This window comes from Phocoena phocoena, chromosome 1 (assembly GCF_963924675.1).
Source record: "Phocoena phocoena chromosome 1, mPhoPho1.1, whole genome shotgun sequence".
Classification (NCBI taxonomy): Eukaryota; Metazoa; Chordata; class Mammalia; order Artiodactyla; family Phocoenidae; genus Phocoena; species Phocoena phocoena.
Window position 1 is genome coordinate 44,433,516 of NC_089219.1, and position 20,155 is coordinate 44,453,670.

General features: G+C 52.9%; 1 protein-coding gene across 2 annotated transcripts in view; it reads right to left on the reverse strand.

Annotated features, from left to right (window-relative positions):
• Positions 1-20,155, reverse strand: part of SLC1A7 (solute carrier family 1 member 7) — a 46,144-nt gene that overhangs the window by 14,623 nt on the left and 11,366 nt on the right. Inside the window, exon 3 of one of the 2 annotated variants that reach the window (XM_065896435.1) lies at positions 5,573-5,788. The exons of the other annotated variant lie outside the window; for it this stretch is intronic. Coding sequence (XP_065752507.1) covers positions 5,573-5,788 — 216 coding nt within the window. The remainder of the gene's footprint in view (positions 1-5,572; positions 5,789-20,155) is intronic. 2 annotated transcript variants of the gene reach the window in all.

Consider the following 20,155-nt stretch of genomic DNA (forward strand, 5'->3'; position numbering starts at 1 on the left):
TTACCCTCAGATTTTAATAAAGAAGTATACCTTTGATTATTAAATGAAAAAATATGCACCATTTTCTTTTGGCTTTGAAGACCCACGGGAAGCCTTCCTGTCTGCCCCATGAGGCCTGTGTTCCCGGTGGTGGTTACGTAAAATGCAGACGTAATGTACCTGGGAGACATTGGCAGCCAAGCCCATCAAGTATACACACACTCTGCCCTGGGCTCCACCCCCCCCACATCTCTTGGGGCAAGGCCACGGTCCACCTCACTTACTATTTGTAAGTTCCCACTGTGACGGTTCCAAACTCACCCCCATCCCCAATCCAAGCTCCAAAGGTGGGAATTATTCCTTTCCAAGCACAGCTCCCAAGAGCTTCATCCAATCCCTGAGCGGGTAACTGGGAGCTATAAATAGACCCAAGTCATTACTTAATCTCTCTGGTGTTTTTGAAAGATTGGAAAACAAAGAAGGGGCCCAGCTCTGACTGGTGTTCCGCTTGGGTTTGTTCTGTGAGGCTGCTCTGTGAGCAGACGTCAGTTTTCTGGAACCCCCGCTTGGAGCCCTGGGAAATGAACTCATGCCTTGGAGAGTCATCCAGGGACATGGCCTATTGTGTTCCTCTGGATCATCTTTGAGAGACGGACGCGTATCTTCCCTCCCTGAAGGATGCAGTGGGCCTTATTTCCCTGTTCGGTTGGACCCCTCATCTTTCTGACTTTTCCTTAGGCACACCTGCCTCCATTTCCCAGTTCCCTGCCCTGGTCCTGTGTTCTTGGTTGGTAGGCAACTGCTCTGGGCCAGAGCAAGGGTGAGGGGGCCGCTGGTACCCTCGTCGCTGGTGTCCTCATTTTCTGCACGGCCTCTCAGAATGTCAGAGCTAGAAAGGGTCGCAGAGAGTAGCTGTCCAGGGCACTCTTCTGGTCTGTCTGTCCTAAGATGGTTGTCAGCTGGATGCAGGGACCTGTATTTCCCCCCTCTCCCTCCCCACCGGCTCTCAGCACAATGTCTTTGCCCTGAGCAGTTACTTAGTAAAAGTGGGCTGAATGGAACGAAAGTGACTGCACCCGCTCCCAGGGTGTCCCCATGCCTCCAGGCACATCCTGCCCACTCCACGCTACCCTGCTCCAATCCATCCTTCCCAAACTCACCTCCGGCCTCCCCCTTCTCGAGTGGAACAGCCACCCCCTCACCTGGGATCAAGGTCTGCAAGGTTGAGCTCTGCACCGTCCTTCCAACCTCGTCCCGGAACCAACCCACCTCCAGAACCTTCTGCTTGTGCCCAGAAGCCTCCTCACTGGCCTCTAGGCCTTTGTGTTTCGGAACCACAGAGCTAGAAGGGATCTTGAAACCGACGGGGGAAACAGGCCCCGGGAGGGGGCTGGTCTGCCTGCAGCAACACAGCGACCACACAGAGGTGAGACGAGCTTCCCTGCAGGAAGCATGTGATCTCCCCTGCAGCTCTGCTCTCTGACTAAGAAATGGTGTCAGTGATGCCCAACCACCCAGCTTTGCAAAACAACTTGCTCAGGGTTGAGAGCGACTGGGGGAAAAACCTCAAACCAGAAGGATAGATTTTCACCACGTGAAAAGCAACTGAGAGCAGGAACTCCTCCTGGAACATTTGACTCTGACATGTGGGTCGGGTCCAGAGCCCTCAGCCCCCAAGCAGGGGAGGCCATTGGGGAGGGCGGGGCTCCCCAAGCGCCAACAATCCTTCCACCACAGGGAAAGGCTGTTTCAAATCATAGGATCCAAGAAATGATGAATCATAGTCACCAAATCTTAGAAATAGTGCATCTTAGACATGAAGCTTCTCAAAATTCCTCCTCCCTTGGCTTCCAGGCTGTCGGCTTTCCTGGTTCTCCTCCTGCTCCAGCAGCTGGACACAGCCCTCCAGCGCGGCTGGGGCTCAACCTGGCCTCGCGCCTCGTGTGCTCAGCCACTCTCCCTGTGCTGGTGCTTCTTCCTGCAGCTTCAAACCCTGCGGCTTCACCGATGCCCCTGCATCCCACGTAGGCAATCAGCAAACACTCAGCACCTCTGCCGTGCAGTTGCTGTTCTAGGCTCCGGAATGCAGTGGGGTGATTTTTAATTTTTTTTCTTTGCGGTACGTGGGCCTCTCACTGCCGTGGCCTCTCTCGTTGCAGAGCACAGGCTCCAGACGCGCAGGCTCAGCGGTCACGGCTCACAGGCCCAGCCGCTCCGCGGCATGTGGGATCTTCCCGGACTGGGGCACGAACCCGCGTCCCCTGAATTGGCAGGCGGACTCTCAACCACTGAGCCACCAGGGAAGCCCACAGTGGGGTGATTTTTAACTGGCCCTCCCAGAGCATATTTTATTCCAGTGGGGGAGACAGAAAAAGAAATACAGAAATACACAGATAGGGTAGTGTCAGGTAGTAATCCAAGCTATGAGGAGAGAGGCTGACGGAGGCTGGGAGGCCCCTCTGAAGAGGTGACACGGCAGCGGTGTCAATGGAGGGAGGGAAGGGCCATCCAGGCAGAGGCAGCGAGGAAGACCAAGCTCCCAGACGGGACCCTAAGCACGTTTGGAGGCGTGCACAGAGGCCAGCAGGCTGGAATGAGGGGAGGGAGAGTTGGAGCAAAGGTCAGAGGCCAACCTGTGCATGGTGGGGGGATCATGACGGGCCTGTAGGCCATAGTGAGCACTGTGGATTTTGTCGACCTGTGACAGGTTGCGGGCAGGTTTTTAAAGGATCCCTCTGGCTGTTGTGCTGAGAACAGACTGTAGGGAAACAGAGAGAAAGCAGGTGACCATACAGGACCCTCGAGTGAGAGGCGATGGTGGTCTGTGCGATGGTGGGAGTGGCAGAGGGAGACAGAAGGGGCAAGGTTTAAGATATCATTTTGAAGGTAGAGCTGACAGAATTTGCTGACAAACTGGATGCAGGATATGAGAGAATAAGAGAGGCATCAGACTAAGATGGGCAGGACTGAGGAAAGGACAGATCTATGGGGAAAATCCAGAGTTTAGCTTTGGATGTGCTAATTTCGAGATGCCTTTAGACAAGTGTATGTAAGAATCTGGAGTGCCGGTGAGAGGTTTCCACTGGAAACAAAATTCAGCAGCATCAGTGTACAGAAGGTGTACGACGCCATGGTACTAGATGAAATCACCAGGCAAGTAAGTGTAGATACAACAGACCTTGCCTGGGTCTCTCTGGCTCTTGACCCTGTGGGTGAGAACCACACAACAGGAACAAAACTGCAGGTATTTTTGTGATCTTTGGTTCACCACACATCTCAAAGGATAAAAAGAACCTGGAGAATGGAGAAAATGGAGGGAGTGGTAGCTTGATTGCACTGAAGGCCCTCATTCATGGATGCCTTTGCCTTGTCACATTGCCAACCCTTCCCACCCTGAGTCTGGGCGTGGCCACATGGCTTGCTTTGGCCAATAGGATGTTAGCAGACTTGACAAAAGCAGAGACTTGGAAAAATACTTGTATGTTTCTCTTTGCCTCTCTTGTTCTTCTACCTTCCTCGTAAGAACATGCTAGCTCTCTCCTGGAACCCTCTCACCACCATGAAATAAATACAGGCTGGTCTACGGGCAGATGAGGCACCAGGTGGAGCCCAGGTGGATTATCTCAGCCAAGGTCACCCTGGAGTAGCTGTTCCCCAGTTGAGCAGCCAGCTGCCTGCAGACACATGAGCAAGCCCAGCTAAGCCCAGTCCGAGTCAGCAGAAACTTCCAGCTGACCCGTAGACTTCTGGTTGTTGTCCTGAGGCACTAGGTCTTCAGATGTTTTGTCACACGGCAACAGCTAACTGATGCAGAGGGTGAGGGTTTTTCAAGAGAAAGGGAAAGGGAGAGAGAGAGATTGTATGCTGAGGACGAGAGGAGTGCTTCTCCCTAACTTTAAGCCAGGAGACCTTGGCGGTGTCCCCTAAGATTTGAGGTATGTAGGGGCTGGTGCCTGACTCACATCCAAAGGCCTTGGGAGAGGGCTGCGTTTCCAGCAAGGATGTGTGTGTTTTTCACGGGCCAGTGCGGACCTTGCAGAAGGGACACTGCCTAAGAGGATCACCAGGGCGGGGGGCGGGGAGGTGTCCCCAGCAGAGGAGCTGACCAGAGGTCAGGCCTGAGGAGGGTACTGTGAGCAGCCAGATGGCGCAGGGAGCGACTGAGTCAAGGGAATAACAGGTGAGAGACACCAGTGATACGAGGGGCCCCAAAGAGCCCGCAAAAGCTCCGCTGAAGAAAAACCACCAGGGAGCAGCTACCCCGGCTCTCCCCACTACCATAAAGGAGGACCTTTCTAGCTCACTCCCTCTCCCTCTTCACTGCGCCACCCCCGGGACTAGCAACAGGGGAGTAGGTGCAGCAAGAAAGAGAGCAAAACCTGCTAGGACCTTCTTCCCATTCCAGCTTTCCACGTCTGAATCAGATGCAAAAGGCTAGGACAGGATTCGCTTTAAACTGGATGAGTCTGGAGTTTTACTGTTAGACTGGACTGGGTTTCTTATATCTGAAATTGGTGAGAAAATGGGAGGGACCAGAGGAGCCCCCAGAGCACGTTTAATGGGGCAGCCTATTGAGCCCAATAAACTGTTCCCAGTGTGGTGCTTCCCCGAGCTCTGTCCCAGCCCTGCTGTCCTCACCCACACTGTCCTGGGAGACCCCTCTGCCATCAGGGCCTCCCTAACACCTCTACCTGCTGCTCTCTCAACCTCCATCTCCCGCTCAGACTTCCCCACAGGATTCAGATCCACCAGCCAACCCTCAGCTGACGCCTCCCTCAGGAGGTCCGCACCTGCTCCAGCACTGTCCTCTGGTCCTGTGACCACGCTGCTGTCCACTCAGGTGCCCAGGCCAGAGACCTTCACGCCCTTTCAATCAGACTCCCACCGCCTCCACCCTTCCCCCCTTCTCACCGTCTCTTGCAGACTGATTTTACCTCCTGAGCAGCCTGCAGTCTTCCCTCTTCCCCCAGGCCCATGGCTGCCAGCCTGGCCCAGTCCCTGCCTCCGTCTTCCCCGCCTGCCATGCGCCCCACCTCCGGTCCACCAGCACTCTGGCGGACAGAGGGAGCCTTCTGAGTTTGAACATGCTACTGCCAGGTTTAAAACCCATTTCCGGGGGCCTTTAGGATAAAATGCAACTTGGGGCCCGATTCCCAATGCTCTTCATGGTCTGGCCCCAACCGACTTCTCCAGCAATGACTGTCCACTCCCCGCTCACATTTCAAGCTCCAGTCACACTGAATGGGCCATAACTTCTCCCCATAATACTACCTCCCAGCTCAGGACCTTTGCACAGCTGTTGCCTTCTTCGGGAATGCCCTTCCTGTGTCCCCTGTGCCCTCCCACTCATCCCATCTTGATGGGGGTGGACAGTTCAGTGTGAGCCCAGCCGGAGGCACGGGGGCTGAGGGGGCAGAGAGTGGCCTCTGTGGCTGCCCCCCTTGTTACCATCAGTGATCAAGGGCAGACCCTGGGCACCTCATCCCCACACCCTCTTCTGCCCCCTGGGTGACATGCAGGGCTGGGCCTGTGAGGTCAGCAGCCCCAGCCCAGGCATGGCGTTCCCAAGCAGGGTGCCGGCGGCAGGAGTTACCGAATGAGGTCCAGCAGGGGGTCTGCTGAGCTCATCATGGGCTTCCCACTATGCTCCGTCGTCTCCTTCTGGGCTGCGCTGCCCGGGTGGATGATGGACACCATGGCGATGCCCACGATGACTGCCATGAAGGTGGTCCACAGGTAGTACGCTACAGTGAGGACGCCCAGGCGGCTGGAGGTCTTGGCATCCAGGGAGGCGAGGCCGGACATCAAGCTGGGAGAGCGATAGGGGTCAGCGTCTGTGGGTGGGCAGGCCAGGCACTCAGGTGTACCCCTCCTGGCTCTGCCTAGCACCCTCACAGCGTTCCAGGGAATGTGCAGGCATGGGGATCCCCCCCACTAATCCAGTCCCCAAGGCTCCATCCAGCCTCTCTGTTCTCTGCTCTGCTCTCTCCCCCTTGCCCAGTGTCATCAGCCGAGCCCGTTCACACCTCTAGACCTTTCCATATCTGGTGTCCTCTTAGTACCTCCTTTCACTTGCCCAAATCCTACCCAGCAGGTAAGACCAAGCTCAGTGCCTCCTCTTGGGTGAAATCTTTTAGGAGCCCATTCTGGGGGTCCCACAGCTCCCGGCCTCCTCTGTCATGACCCTGGTTGTCACTGTCACTGTCTGTCGCTCTCATCAGACTGAGGACATGTGAGAAGAGGAGCAGATCTGACTTCTCTGTGGGCCCCTTGTGCCCAGCATGAGCTCTCTGTCCTGCCACCAAGCAGGTGGTTACTGCAGGCTTTTGAATGAACTAATGAGTGAGAGTGAATGAGCGAGTGAGTTAGAGCCCTGGGCTGGGACTTGGTGACCTGGGTCCTGGTCCCAGTTCTGCCCATTGGCTATGTGACCCAGGCAAGCAAGTCACTCCTCCATCTTTAGGCCTCAGGATCTGCATCTAAAAAATGGGGCCATGGTTAGATTTTTCCTTGAGAGGTGCCACCCTGTGGCCGTCTTGGGTTAGTGCCCCGGCCCAGACTCTCCTCTCGCGAGACTGTATGGAGAGGCTTGTGGGTCTCTCTCCTCTTGGCTCCTCCCCACTCCCCACCTGCCTTGACCCTGGCTCTCTGCCCACCAGAGCAAGTCAGCCCTGGAGCTATTTTTCTCATGACTGTTTGGCTGGGGAAGGGGGATGGGGGCAGGTGGGGAGCAAGAGATTAGCTAAGGAGATGCTTGCACTTTGCTGCCAAAAGGATTTTTCCCCAAAGCCTTTTCATTCTTTCAGATAAAGGAAGTATTTGTCTGGTTTTAATCATGTAAACAAGAGCAGATAATCTCTCCCCATCCACCTCCTCTTATCATTAGGCTACATCTAGCATCAGGGCTGAGCACAGAAAGCCTCTCCTGCACCCCACGGTAACCGCTGCCTGTGAGCACCCTGCTCTTCCCTGCTTGCTGTGGCAAAGCCTCACTCCCCTTTTAAAATGCAGTTAAAGGGTCCCCTCCTCCAGGAAGCCTTCCCTGACCATCAGGCAGGGGTAAGGCCCCTTCTCTGGGCTCCCAGGGCCTCTGTGCTGCCCTCTGTCCCAGCCCCACCTCATTAAACTGTTGACTATTTACTGGAAGCACCACCAGGGCTGGGCCTGGGTCTGATTCAATGCTGGGTCCACAGAGCCAGAACCAAATTACACTGCTGGAGTGTAGTTTGCTGAATGAAGGAGTGAATGAATGAATGAATGAGTCAATGTTTACAACCTCCATTCATGCCTGTCTGCCAGGACACCATATGTTAGTGATGGGCTTAGGGTGGGTCTTAGATATAAATCCTGAAGGGCTCATAATGAGATTGTGTGGCCAGGGGAAATGGGGGCCACCCTGCAACATCATCCATGAGAGAGATCATCCCCACACAAGGGCCAGCACCTCGGCCCAGGGCCAAACAGGCCTCTGACCATAACAGAATTTCCTCACAGCCAAGTCCAACTACTTCAGGCCACAGGGAAGCCATGGCCCTGAGAAGAGGCCCTGCTCGAGGTCACACAGGACACTAGTGGCCAGCTGGACCGGAACTCATTCCCCAGCTCCAGGCCTGTCCTCCTTCATCCATGTAGTTATTCAATCCTTTAGCACGTGCCCACTCTGTGCCACGCCCTGTGCCCACAGAAAGAAATCAGAAATCAGTCCCTGACCTCAAGTAACTCCTGGTCTGGCTGCTGCGGGGGGTGGGAAGAAGATGGACATGGACACTCGGGACAGAACTGGACTCAGGTAACCAGGGGTCAAGGTGTTTGCATCAATACCACAAGGGAGGGGACAAGGACGTGCTATCTTTATTCAGAGGAGTGAGGGATCACTTGTAGCTAGGAGGATCAGGAAAGGCTACGTGGAGGAAGGGGCGCTGGAAGATGAGGCAGATTTGGAGACGGAGCAGACGTGCCAGGCAGTGGGACACCAGAAGATAACAGGGAGGCTGGAAAGTGTGGGGACACTGTGGTGTTTAATGTGGTCAGAGCTCAGGCATATGTGAGGTAGAGTGAGATATGGGGCAGAAAAGATGGACAGAGCTCAGGAGTAGGAGTGGCCTTGAGCGCCAGGCCAAGGGGCACACAGGGGAGAATGGGGTAACACACATCTAGCAGAATTTGCTGCATGTCTGAGAAGGGAGAACTAAGAAGTCCTTAGATCTGAGAATATCAAAGTAAACAAAGTATATAGGGAGGGTCACTGAAATGGTATTTGTAAAGCAAAAAGCTGGGACCAACTTCAATCATCAAGGCAGATGAGATTAAAAGTTACAGCATAGCCATGCAGTGGGCTTCTAAGCAGCCATCAGAAGTGATGGTGTCATTGGAAAGATGTTCCTATTTTATGTCAAGTGGAGAAAGCAGAGTACAAGATAGTGTGCAGGGTGCCCTGGAGATCCTGTGACACAGACCCCTCTCGAGGTTTGTGGTCCAGATAAACATAGACATGCTTGAGGGATTGTGCAGGAGAGGGGTGCAGATGAAAATCAGATCTCAGAAAGGGGCAAAGGGCTCCTCAGAAGGCCACTCTGAGGAAGAAGAGGTCTAACATGGGGGTGGTACAGCTCAGGGATAGAGCGGATGTGGTAAGGAAGGGGGTGCAGGTTCCAGATATAGCAGGAGTGGACCCCGGACACAGGGGCTCTGGGAGGGAGAGGGCTGATGAATAAATGGAAAGAATTCCATCACCTGGGACACGAGCAGTTCCGCTGTGGAACGTCTGTCCCGCCCGCAGAATGGAAAGGGTTTTTCTACTGGCTGAAGAGAAAGGAGAGCAGCCGAGGTGGGAGCGGTTGGGGAGGAACTGCTTGACAGTATGACAGAGCAGACCCTCCCCTCCCCAGGCTGGTGCCGCCAGTGCCAGGGTGACCGCAGGTGATGGCAGAGGCCGAGCAGAACGGGAGCTAAGTGCGGGGAGGGCCTGGATTCCGCGTGAGATGGTGGCCACTCCCGGAACTCACAGTCACAGGAAAGGATGTTCAAGTGACTTCCTTGACAGCCTGCCATTTGGCTGGAGGGGGCTCCTCGAGGTCTAGACTTTTGGGCCAAGCTGTTAAAGTGACCTTTCTGAGAACCTACAAGCCGGGGTGGTGTGCTCTGCAGGGAGTGTTAGGTCACATGGACATGCACAGGGGAAAAACTAAAGTTTAACAGTAGCTGTCTTTGGGTGGTAGGATAATGGGCAAGTTTTGGTTTGTTTTTAATGTTTTTCCACATTCTCTATTATTTCGAGAATAAGCATGTCTTGCTCGTATGATGAAAAACACAACCCCTCAAGGGCCAGCAGCCACAGAAACCGTAATTCATCGGCAGCTTAACTGTCCCCAAACACCTGAACGTCCACCTCATTTGATCCTTAACGTTCTGTCAGTGATGATAATGTGAGCCACTGTAGTGTTAAATTTTCTAGTAGTCACAGTAAAAAAAAAAGAAAGTCAAAAGAAACAGGTAAAGTTCATTTTTGGTAAAACTAACTTTAATAACACTTTATTTAACCCAGTTTACCCAAATTATTATCATTTCACTGTGTAATCAACATAAAAATGCTTAGAAAAACGGCTTCTGGTTTAAAATTTTAATTTAATTAAAAACAAAAAGTTCAGTTGCTGCATTGCACTAGCCACATTTCAAGGGTTCAGTAGTCACTTATGACTAGCGACTGCCTTCTTGGGTTGTGCAGTTTGAGTTACAGATAAGGAAAATAAAGCTCAGGGGGGTGGAGCTAACTGGCCAAGCTGCCTAGTTGTGAAGTTAAGACTGGAACAGGGATTCAGCCCTGTGGGGTTTCCCTTCTCCCACAGTGACTCTCCGTGGTACGACCTGGTTTAACTCCTGTGCAAGAAAAGGCCTTCCGGTTTTGGCTAACCATGATTTTAATGTGATTCAGCCCATGTAATGCCTATTTAGTTCAACGCTCGGAGTTCATGACCTGCCCCATGGCTACAGCCCTCAGATTTGTGGTGGTGAGCTCCCCATCTTTCGAGGTATCCAAATGGAGGCTGGGTGGCCACCTGTTGGAAGGCTAGATCAAGGCTTCCAGGCTGAGTGGGAGATTCCATGAGGATGACTTCAAATGCTCCTTCAGGCTCTGTGATTTACGGTGAGGGGAGAATAGGTAACCTTGCCTCTGCGACTCCCACGATGGCCGGGTGCTCCTGGGAGTCCCCCACATCCTCGAGGGCCCTGGCAAAGCGCCTCAGGAAGCCCAGAAGTCTGGGACTCCCTCCGAAGCCATCTGGCCACCTCCCCCCGCCCCGCCCCCAGGGCCCGGGATTATGGTTCAAGAGCTCGATGTGACTGGGGAGCCGGCTGGTTCCTGGGCCCAGCCTGTTTCCATCTGGTAACCCCTCCACTTGCAGGGGGCGGGAAATGGAGGGAGAAAAAGGCCACTACTGACCCTCACCTGTTCTCACGCCAACCCCTGAGGTGGGTAAGGTGACCCCATATAACATCGGGAGGCGCCCAGCGCTGCCTGCACGCTTCACTGCGGAGGGCGGACAGGCTGCTGAGGCTGCTGGGGGCCCATCGCTGTTTGAAGTCCTTGGTGGCTCCCCTTCGCCCTCAGGAGCTGTCCACGCTCCTCCAAGGCCTTGGGTCACGCTCCTCCTCCTCACTGGCACCTCTCCAGCCACCCCGTTCTCCCTGCTGCTCCTTGCACCATCTTTGTGCTGGTCGTTCCTTTAGCCTGGTACTCTTCACCCACACCCCCCAAGCCCTCACACACCTGTCCAGCCCAACCAATTTCCACTTGCTCTTTCCAAGGTCAGCTCAGACATCCTTCCTCTGGGAAGTCTTCCCTGATACGGCGATCTCACCTACCTCCCCAGGGCGCCCCGTGCTTCCCAGTTTCTTACACGGCACTCTGCCGCCATGCTCAGCCCTGAACCCCCACGGTGCGGCCCAGCTCTGGCGCAGGGCAGGCTGGGGGGAACACGTGCTGAGCGAAGCAGTGAACACTGAAGGAACCCAGTCCCCTTGCCCCTGTCCTCCCTGGTTTACCTTCCCATCCTCTCCTGCTGCTGCTACCCATCTCTCTAGTCTCCACTCAGGTACTTCCTCCCTCTGAGGGCCTCCTGAGCCCGCTGACTAGGCCAGGCAGCTCCCGGACGCTCCTGCACGCAGCCCTCACTAGCTGGGAGCCTCGGGCAAGTTCCTCAGCCTCTGTGCGCCTCAGTTTCCACTGGAGGATAGAATGGGGATAATGATGGTTTATTGTGAGCATTGATCTAGGTTTAGAATAGCGCCTGGTACATAGCAAGTATTCAATATATTCCAATAATTAGCACTCTTCTGTGATGGCATCGTCTGTTCTGTGACTACCTGCCCCAGCAGACTGTGAGCTCCTCCAGGGAAAGGCTGAATCTGGCTCAGTTCTAGGCCCTCAGAGCCCAGGGCCTGGCCTGGCCTGGGTGCAGGTTTGCTGGTGTGTATGTGTGATGTTAAGCCAGGGTGGAACTCTAGACTAGTTGTGAAAAGGGGTGACTTCCGAGCTCTGATGACCATGAGCGACCACTGTGGGTTCCCGGAGGAAAAGTCACCTGGACCAGCCTTGAGCCCCTTGCCAGGTTTAGAGAAAGGCCCCTGGCACTGTGTGTCCGTGTGACATCAAGCAGTTGACACCGGGTCCTCTGAGAACTTCGGGGAATGATTACCACAGGCAGTCCCCTCTTCTGAGTACTGAGAACCTGAGAGGGTCTCTGGAGGTGTACTTCGGGGCTCTCCCTTCAGCCCTCTCCTTCCTGGTTGTTTTTATCAATACCTTGGCCAAGGGCACTGACAGCATGTGGATCAGATTTGTAGAGGTTGGGAAGCTGGGAGGAATAGCTAATGTGTTGGATGAGGGAGTTGGAACCAAGCAGACCTCAGGCCAGTTCTGACTGACATGATGAAGAAGAACACGGACACATGCAGAGCCATGCTTGGCTTCAACAGCTCGGAGAGCACAAGCTCTGGGGTGGAGGGGGGGCCTGAGCCGCAGTGGCAGCACGTGGGAGGGGGACTTTGGGGGTTTGTTTGCTGTCAGCTTGGTGAGTCACTGGGGAATAAGGGTGCCAAAGGGGTGGGGGGCCCTCAGCCTGTGGGGCTAGAAGCCCCGAGGGCTTGCTGAGGAGGCCATGGACCTGCCCTGACGTCAAGACCCTCCTGGGAAAGGGACAGGGGAGGGAGGTGTGTGTCCCATAGAGGGCAGCTGGGGTAGGTGGCAGGGGACAGTGAGCACAGCAGAGCAGACCCCGGGAACACTGGGATGGATGCGGAAAGCCACAGGGAAGCAGATCTCAGCTCAGCACCAGGAATAACTTTCTAGCAAACAGAGCTGTCCCGTCCTGGAAGGGACCACCTTGAGAAGTAGTGAACTCCCAGTCACTGGAGGTGTGCAAGCAACTTGCTAAAGTCACACAGTGAGTAAGTAGATTTGAACCTTGGTCTACTAGTGTGACAACATCCATAGTCATGACATCCTGCACTAGGAAGTTAAAGGCAGGAAGGAGCCATATCCTTGGGCTGTGGCTTCGTGTGACCTAGTCAGGGAGGCTCTCCCAAGCTGGTCCCTGGGTGCAGCTGCAGGCAGTCCACCCGACAGGCAAGCGGATGGAGGCATCTGGGGGTCCATAGGAGTCTCGTCAGCCCTTCCAAATATTAAGGTCTTTTTCCTTCCCCTGAGCAAATGACAGGCCCAGCAGTTGACAGCAAGTGCTACGTTAGCACCGAATCATGCTTCCCGGCTGTCCCTGCCACAGCCCCACCCTCAAGCCAACTCCTTCTAAGACCTGAGGCAGGAGGCCAGACTCCCACTTGGCTAAGGTCTGGGTCATCTGGTCCCAGCACTCCCTCCCAAGGGCAGAAATTCCTCTACCACTTCTGATTGCACGCCTCAGAGGACAGAGAACTCACTACCTCCACTGTGGGCTAGTTATGCTTATTAGTATGAAATCTGCCTCCAGGAAAGAGAATTTCCACACTGGGCCCAGCCCTGCCCTCTGGAGCCACACAGACCAAACCTCTTTGGTTCCACTTTAGATTCCACGGGATGGAGGCAGGCAGGAAGGTGGGGAGGGAGTGCAGGGCTCAGGGGGTGGGAGAGGGAGGAGGTGGCACAGAGACAGGCATGGGCCTGGGGGGGCGCTGCCACCCTGGCACCCACAACTGCCTTCTGCAGGTCTCTTCTTCCCAGACCCCTGGGCATGGGGAGGGGATCGATTGGGAACTCAAAAATAACAAGCTTGGGGCTTCCCTGGTGGCGCAGTGGTTGAGAATCTGACTGCCAGGGACACGAGTTCGAGCCCTGGTCCGGGAAGATCCCACATGCCACGGAGCAGCTGGGCCCGTGAGCCACAACTACTGAGCCTGCACGTCTGGAGCCTGTGCTCCACAACAAGAGAGGCCGCGACAGTGAGAGGCTCACACACCACGATGAAGAGTGGCCCCCCGCTCGCCGCAACTAGAGAAAGCCCTCGCACAGAAACGAAGACCCAACACAGCAAAAATAAATTAATTAATTAACAAACTCCTACCCCCAGCATCTAAAAAAATAATAATAATAAAATAACAAGCTTGAACTCAGTCAAAAGCAAAAGCTGAAGCAGCCGCAGCTGCAGCCCTCCGAGAGCTCACTTCTGACCATCGACCAGTCGCAACCCCTTTCCACTGGAAAGGCTGCGTTCCTGAGTGTAATAAGGGTCGATCCAGTTCCCAATCCACGTGAGCGGAACCCCTGCCCCTTTCTTTCCCACAAGGCAAAGAATGGCAGGTGGGAGGGAAACAGTGTTCCCACGGGTGACCGTTACTCTGCTCTACGGTCGCAGACTGTTGCTAGGAATGACTTCCCTGGGCTGCCCATCACTGGTTTTTACGACCAGTGCCACTACGCCATGGTTAGGAGCCCTGCTCCAGCGGGAGGGAAAGACCCCACCCAGAGGGAACACAGGTCCCCTGCCTCCCTTCCCTCCTGCATCAGGGCTGCTGGTGTCTACTCCCCAAAGGCCCTGGCTGGGCCTGCCTGCCCCAGGCACTCAAACGAGACCCTCTCCGTGCAGTGTCTCCACAGAGAAGAGTAGCAGCTTTTTCAAAACCTCACCCACCTCCCCAGGCTCAGAGAGGTCCCCAGCACGCCCCACGTTGAACACTTGCTCTGTGTGCTATGCGGTCCCAAAAACGAAGGAGGTGGGTTTGTGGTCCTCAGGTGGGTGGAGAGACCTGCAGTCTGGACAACACGAAACCCTGGGTCATGGCCGGGATTGAGAGAGGCTGGAAGCAGGGTCTAGCCTGGCCTGGGAATCAGGCTAGGTTTCCCAGGGGTGGGGGCTGCTGAATGGATCCTTGAAGGATGAACAGGAATTCTCTAACTGGAAGGGGGAAAGAGCATGGGAGTCTGTGATGGGTGATGAAATCTGGGAGTTTTTCAGAGTCACCAGGCTGACGGTCTGATCCCACCCGCAGCCCACAGCTGGGCCATGTTTCCCCTCCTGATGAGTAAGGCGATCAGGTGACTGGGCAAGAGGGCCAAAGAGCGATCCCAGGGCTCCCATCAGAGAGGTCAGCAGAGCTCTGCTAAGAACAGTTGCCCCATGGCTTGCAGAGGCCGTGGCTGCCCACTCCTCCTGCCCTCTCCCACTCACTGTCTATCCTGGGACGCCCCCGGCACACTGGCTCCCAAACCAGACTCCGACGGCTGCTTGGCCCAGGACCATCTACAGTAAGATAGAACGAGGGTGTTTGGGAGTTTTCTGCCAAACTAGAGTTCCTCAGGAAGGGGGAGAAGGGAGTGTTGGGTTTCTTTGGCCAAACGTGACTTCCTGATTCTAAGAAAAATCAGTTTAAAATTCTTACAATAGAAAGAAAAGCAATACATACACATGCACACACATACACACACAACATACCCACATGTAAAGACCCACACCACACATTCACATACGAACCCACACACGCCCTCGGATTTCTCTGCTGCGATGTAGAGCTTACAAAACATTCTGCCATGTTCAGCATCAGTGAATCACAAACACATGGATTCAGTTTTCCTTGAATGATGGCTGGTTTAAGAAATTGAAGAATGAGGGGAGAGGAGGGTTTGGCAAAAAGCAAGTGGAGACTTGGAGGCCCCAGCTGGATTCAGATGCTGGTTCGACCCACCCCTGGTTCCTTGTATTGCTCTTGCCTGGAGATGTGTGAAAACAAGGTTCAGTTGACTTCCCAACGTTAGAAGCAAACTCCAGCCTCAGTGGGGACAAAACGCCCCCTGGCCCCAACACACGCAGCACCTGCTGGGAATTTCTTTGTAAATCTGCAGATGGCGTTGTGTCCATTCTATGGCCGAGGTGAAGAGTGTGGTAAATAACAGAGGCTGAGGTACATCTAGAATCCTGGGGCATAGTGATGCCCCAGCAGGGTATCCAGCAGCATCCTGAGTGTCTAGTAAAAGGAAAAGGGCTTTGCAAACTCTGCTCCAGCCTCTGAGTGGAACAGTCATATGTGATTACAAAGATGAGGGTGTGGCATGGGCATTTTTATATCATGTTGAATGAAAAAAAGAAAAAAGCAGATAGGCATACTTTTGCAGAAGTAACAGTAAGGTTTCCTCCAAGAACTTAAAAGAACAGAAAGTTGCCAGTATTCTTTGGGTTAAACCATAAATTAAAAGCAAAAGGGATCAGAGTAGCAACAAGTGGTGTTACAGGGAGAAAATGGGAAAGGAAGGCTCCAAAGGCTTGACTTTCTAATGAAAGAAGGTGTAATTAGCATGGAATCAGTCAGCAGTGGAGCAGAGAGAAGAGAGTGGAGAGTGGCAAAGAACTCAGCACCGTTCAAGTACCACCGATGGGAGAGGGGGCCCTAGTTCAAGGACATGACAATGCCATGGCGGGTCCTAATCGTCAGACTACTAGTTCCTATGCCAACGTAACATGAGGCAGAGTTTTCTAAATTTTGTCTGAGGCTTTTGTGTTCAAAGGTAGAGACAGCGAGTCTCCTTACAGTTGATTTTGTTTTTAGAAGAATTTTTCAAATGGTGAATGCAAGGCAAGAAGGCGCATGTTGTCCGGGGGAAGGGAGAGATTTGTGGTTTGATGGAAGTACCCCTCCTTGAGACCTTAAGATCTGTAGAGTGATGGAAAGGGGCACTGATTTGCATGAGAGGCTCAGGAGCCTTCCAAGAAAAAAGAGACTAAGACCCCCAACCCCTGCTCCTTGCAATTTGAAGTTAGAATCAGGGTATACTAGAGTGCTCACGACCAAGGTCTGTCAGCACTAAAGGTCTCCAGGGCTAACCCACCAGGATGGAAAATGGACTCAGGGATCAACCCCAGGGAGCTAAGCTCAGGACATGACTGAGGTTGCTTTGAGGAACAACAATTGAGCTCTTTGGTATGATCTAGGGGCCAGAGCAGAGCATCCCTGTGGCTTGAGCAGGGACATGTTACTGCAAGGGGCCATGTTCAGGCTTGAACCAAACCATGCAAGACCTGTGTTCAACAGTGACACCATATGGAAGGAACCAGAGCAACAGGGCTAATGGCGAGATCAGATGTTCCAGTTCTCTCTTTACCTACTTATAAGCTGACCTTGGCCAATGGATGCAGGCCTCAAGAGGAAGACACTGGGCTTCCTCTTGAAGAGGAAGAAGGAGGAGGAGGAGAAGTAGGACCATATTTGGCACATTCAGTTCTCAAGTCAGTATATAAAGCAAAAACCACTCATACTTAAACTTGCCCTTGAAGATCCCTTAAGTTGTTCGTTAAGTTCAGGAGGTATATAATTTCATTCAAGACAGGTTTCCTCCCAGTTTTGGAATGGGTTGCTGTTTCTTAAGGTGAACACCAGCTGAAGCAGTCAGCATACACTTAGCGGCCATGATGTAAAAAGGAAACAAAACCACCCTCTCTGCATGGCCTAGAATCACAATAACGATGTGGGGAGATGCTCACTCTGAAAGGCACTTGGGAACTGAGACTGGCTTAGAGTGAGGTAGACCCAGCTCTCCCACGGTACACTCACCCTGGACGTAGCTCTTCAAGTGGGGGAGGCCACTTGTCTCCTTTAAATGATCTTCTCTCTATTTCATAGCATATGTAATTGAATTCACTAAATTTAAATGCACATACAATGGAACTCCACCACCTGCGGCCCCAGAAACTAACTGAAAATGGCAAACCTGGACTCATACTGGTTGTACTATTAAATAATTAAATTGTCCTGCCAGCAAACAGATTTAACCAGCGGGGTCCCCAAGTGATGAGTCTATAGGGGGAAATGCTCTGGCCAGAGGCTGTGTGCATCCGTCCTCCTTGGCAACTGTATTTATCTCTGTGGATGAATCAATTGGCATTTGGTTTATTTGGTTGCCTCTTGTCAGCATCAAAGGACAGCCCTGACCAGCTCAGGGACTCGGATGAGGTTGAGCTTCTGAACCAGTCAGCCAAGGACCACACCCTGGGCCTAGTGAATTCACTACTAAGAATGACAAGAACAAACATTTACAGGAAGAACAGTGGCAGAATTAGGGTTGTGGAATGATGGGATTTTTTTGTTGTTGTTATCCACAATGTTTGTAATTTGTTTATATAACCTTTTAAAGTACCAACCTTTTTAAAAAGACAATTCCTAATCATCCTCCAGGGGTCATTTCAAATGAAGGTCATAAAACTTCCCTGAATTCTGCCTCAACTTTCCTTCCACTGCTCTTTTTTTTTTTTTTTTTTTTTTTTTTTGCGGTACGTGGGCCTCTCACTGTCGCGGCCTCTCCCGTTGTGGAGCACAGGCTCCGGACGCGCAGGCTCAGCGGCCATGGCTCACAGGCCCAGCCGCTCCGCGGCATGTGGGATCTTCCCGGACCGGGGCACAAACCCATGTCCCCTGCATCGGCAGGTGGACTCCCAACCACTGCGCCACCAGGGAAGCCCTCCACTGCTCTTTATTTATTTAATAAGCAGCTCTTAGTCACTTACTATGTACCAGACCCTTGATGTCCCTGAGAAAGCGGTGAATTCAAATTCTTCAGGATTCTTTTTATGGTAAGGGGGTTCAGAAGAAATTCCTTGATGAGCTACTTGGACCAGAAGTTGAGCAACACGTCCACCTAACCCCACTCCAGGAACAGGGCATGAGTGGAGGTGACTTATAAAGATAAGGAAGGCACTATTTTTGGCTGGTCTTGGAAGAAGGGTAGAGAGAAGGAAGGTGTGGAGAGAGGAAAGAGGTGGGCACACCCTAAGGTGACCCCCAGTGATCCATGCCCTTCTGTAATCCCCCTCCCTGTGTGGGTGAGATCTGTGACTTGCTTCTAACAGAATATGGCAAAGGTGATAGATATTACTCCCATGATTATATATATAAGACTTTGCCTTAGAAGACTGGAGAGAGACGATCCTCCTGCTGGCCTTGACAAAGCAAAGAGCCATGTTGGGAACTGCCTTTGGAGATGGTCAGAAGGCAGGGTACTACAGGTAGGACCCGAGGGTGGACTCCAGTTGATAGCCTTTAACAAGGAAATAATTTCTACCAAGAACCTGAATGGGCTTGGAAGTGGATTCTTCCCTGGCTGAGTCTTCAGATGAGAACACAGCCCAGATGACACTTTGATTGCAGCCTTGTGAGACTCTGAGCAGAGGATCCAACTGAGCCATGCCTGGGCTTCTGACCCATGGAAATTGGTAGATAGTAAATGGTGTTAAGTCACTAAGTCTGTGGTAATTTGTTACACAGCCATAGATAGCTAATATACAGACAGAGAAAGAAAGAACCAAGAGACGGCTGAAGGGCTTACACTTCTAGATGTGATCCTCACCTGTGATCTTGCTCCCAACTCTTGGTGAAGTTGCAAAATTTAGGAACTGCTTGAAGCAAGGGAAATATACTTGAATGGGAAACTGGCAAAGGCTGTGCCTCGTGACTGCTTGTAGGAATGTGAGGGCAGAGAAAATCAAGAGGCAGTAAGAACTAGGAATTCAGGGAAAATGAGGAGGCTTTGACGATCATGGCGTGGGGAATGGTTCTGGGCAAGGTGACAATGTGCAGTATGGAGACGTGTGGTCCATGCCCCTGCAAAGGCCGCTGTGAACACAGATGTGCAGGACTCAGATGGAGGAGTGCTACATGCACTGTACCTGTATCAGTGTTGAGGGAGCACCCAAGCATACCTGAGTCAAGGGAGACTTTCTAGAGGAGGTGACAAGCTGCAGGTGCTAAAGGAGCATGAGGAAGGAAGAGGTCACCCCAAGGGGCTGCCTGCTGAGAGAAGGAACACAGGTAGAGGTTTTCATGAAACATCTCATCTGGGCCTTGGAGAAGACTGGTGATGTATCAGGAGCTATGCTGGGTGCTTCAAGTGCATTCTCTTATTTCATTCTCAGAATAACCCGGCGAGGGACGGAGGTGTTCTTCCCATTTTACAGACAAGGTCACTGAGGCTCAGATGCTAAGAGACTTGGTCAAGTTCACACATCTGGTGAGTGACTCGAGACCCTGCTCTTCCCCTGGAACCTCTGCTACCTGCTCACTCCCTTCACTGTGCCTTACAAAGCCACGACTGGCCAAGGATAGGTGGCCCTCCGCGGGACTGCGTGTGCCTGTCTGAGGAGGCGGTCAGGCTGGGGGCTGGTTTGGAGTGGATTCTAGAGAAAAGAGGCCCACGAGCTGGAAGATGTCAGATTGTGGGAAGAATGACTGAGTTGGGCTCTAACCCAGGCCACAAGCCCCACCTCCCTCCCCCTGGGGCTCCGTTCTCTGGAAAAAAGTGGCTCTGTGGCTGTCTCTCTGCCCATGGTGAGACCCTCCAAGGCAGGCACAGGTCTTCTCTCCCCTCACATCAACCCCACCATTACCTCCCATACTTCTTTACATCTCATCCTCTCTCTTTGCTTGTCTATTAGATTTCTGTCTCCTGCAAAAATCTGTTACACTGACCACCAGGAAGAGGTTAGTGTGAATGACAAGGGGGAAGTGAACTGACCCCCTCCCAGTATCTCACATAAAAACACAGCAGTGCACATGGCTCTTCTCCAGAGAGGAGTCATGGCCACTTCTTGTTCAGCAGCATGAGTGGCTAGTCCAGATAAGAATGCTAATTTATTTCTACGTCACTACTGTGCAAAAAATGGTGTCTGTACCCCATAATGTGGTGTGCCAGCTGTGAGTGTGA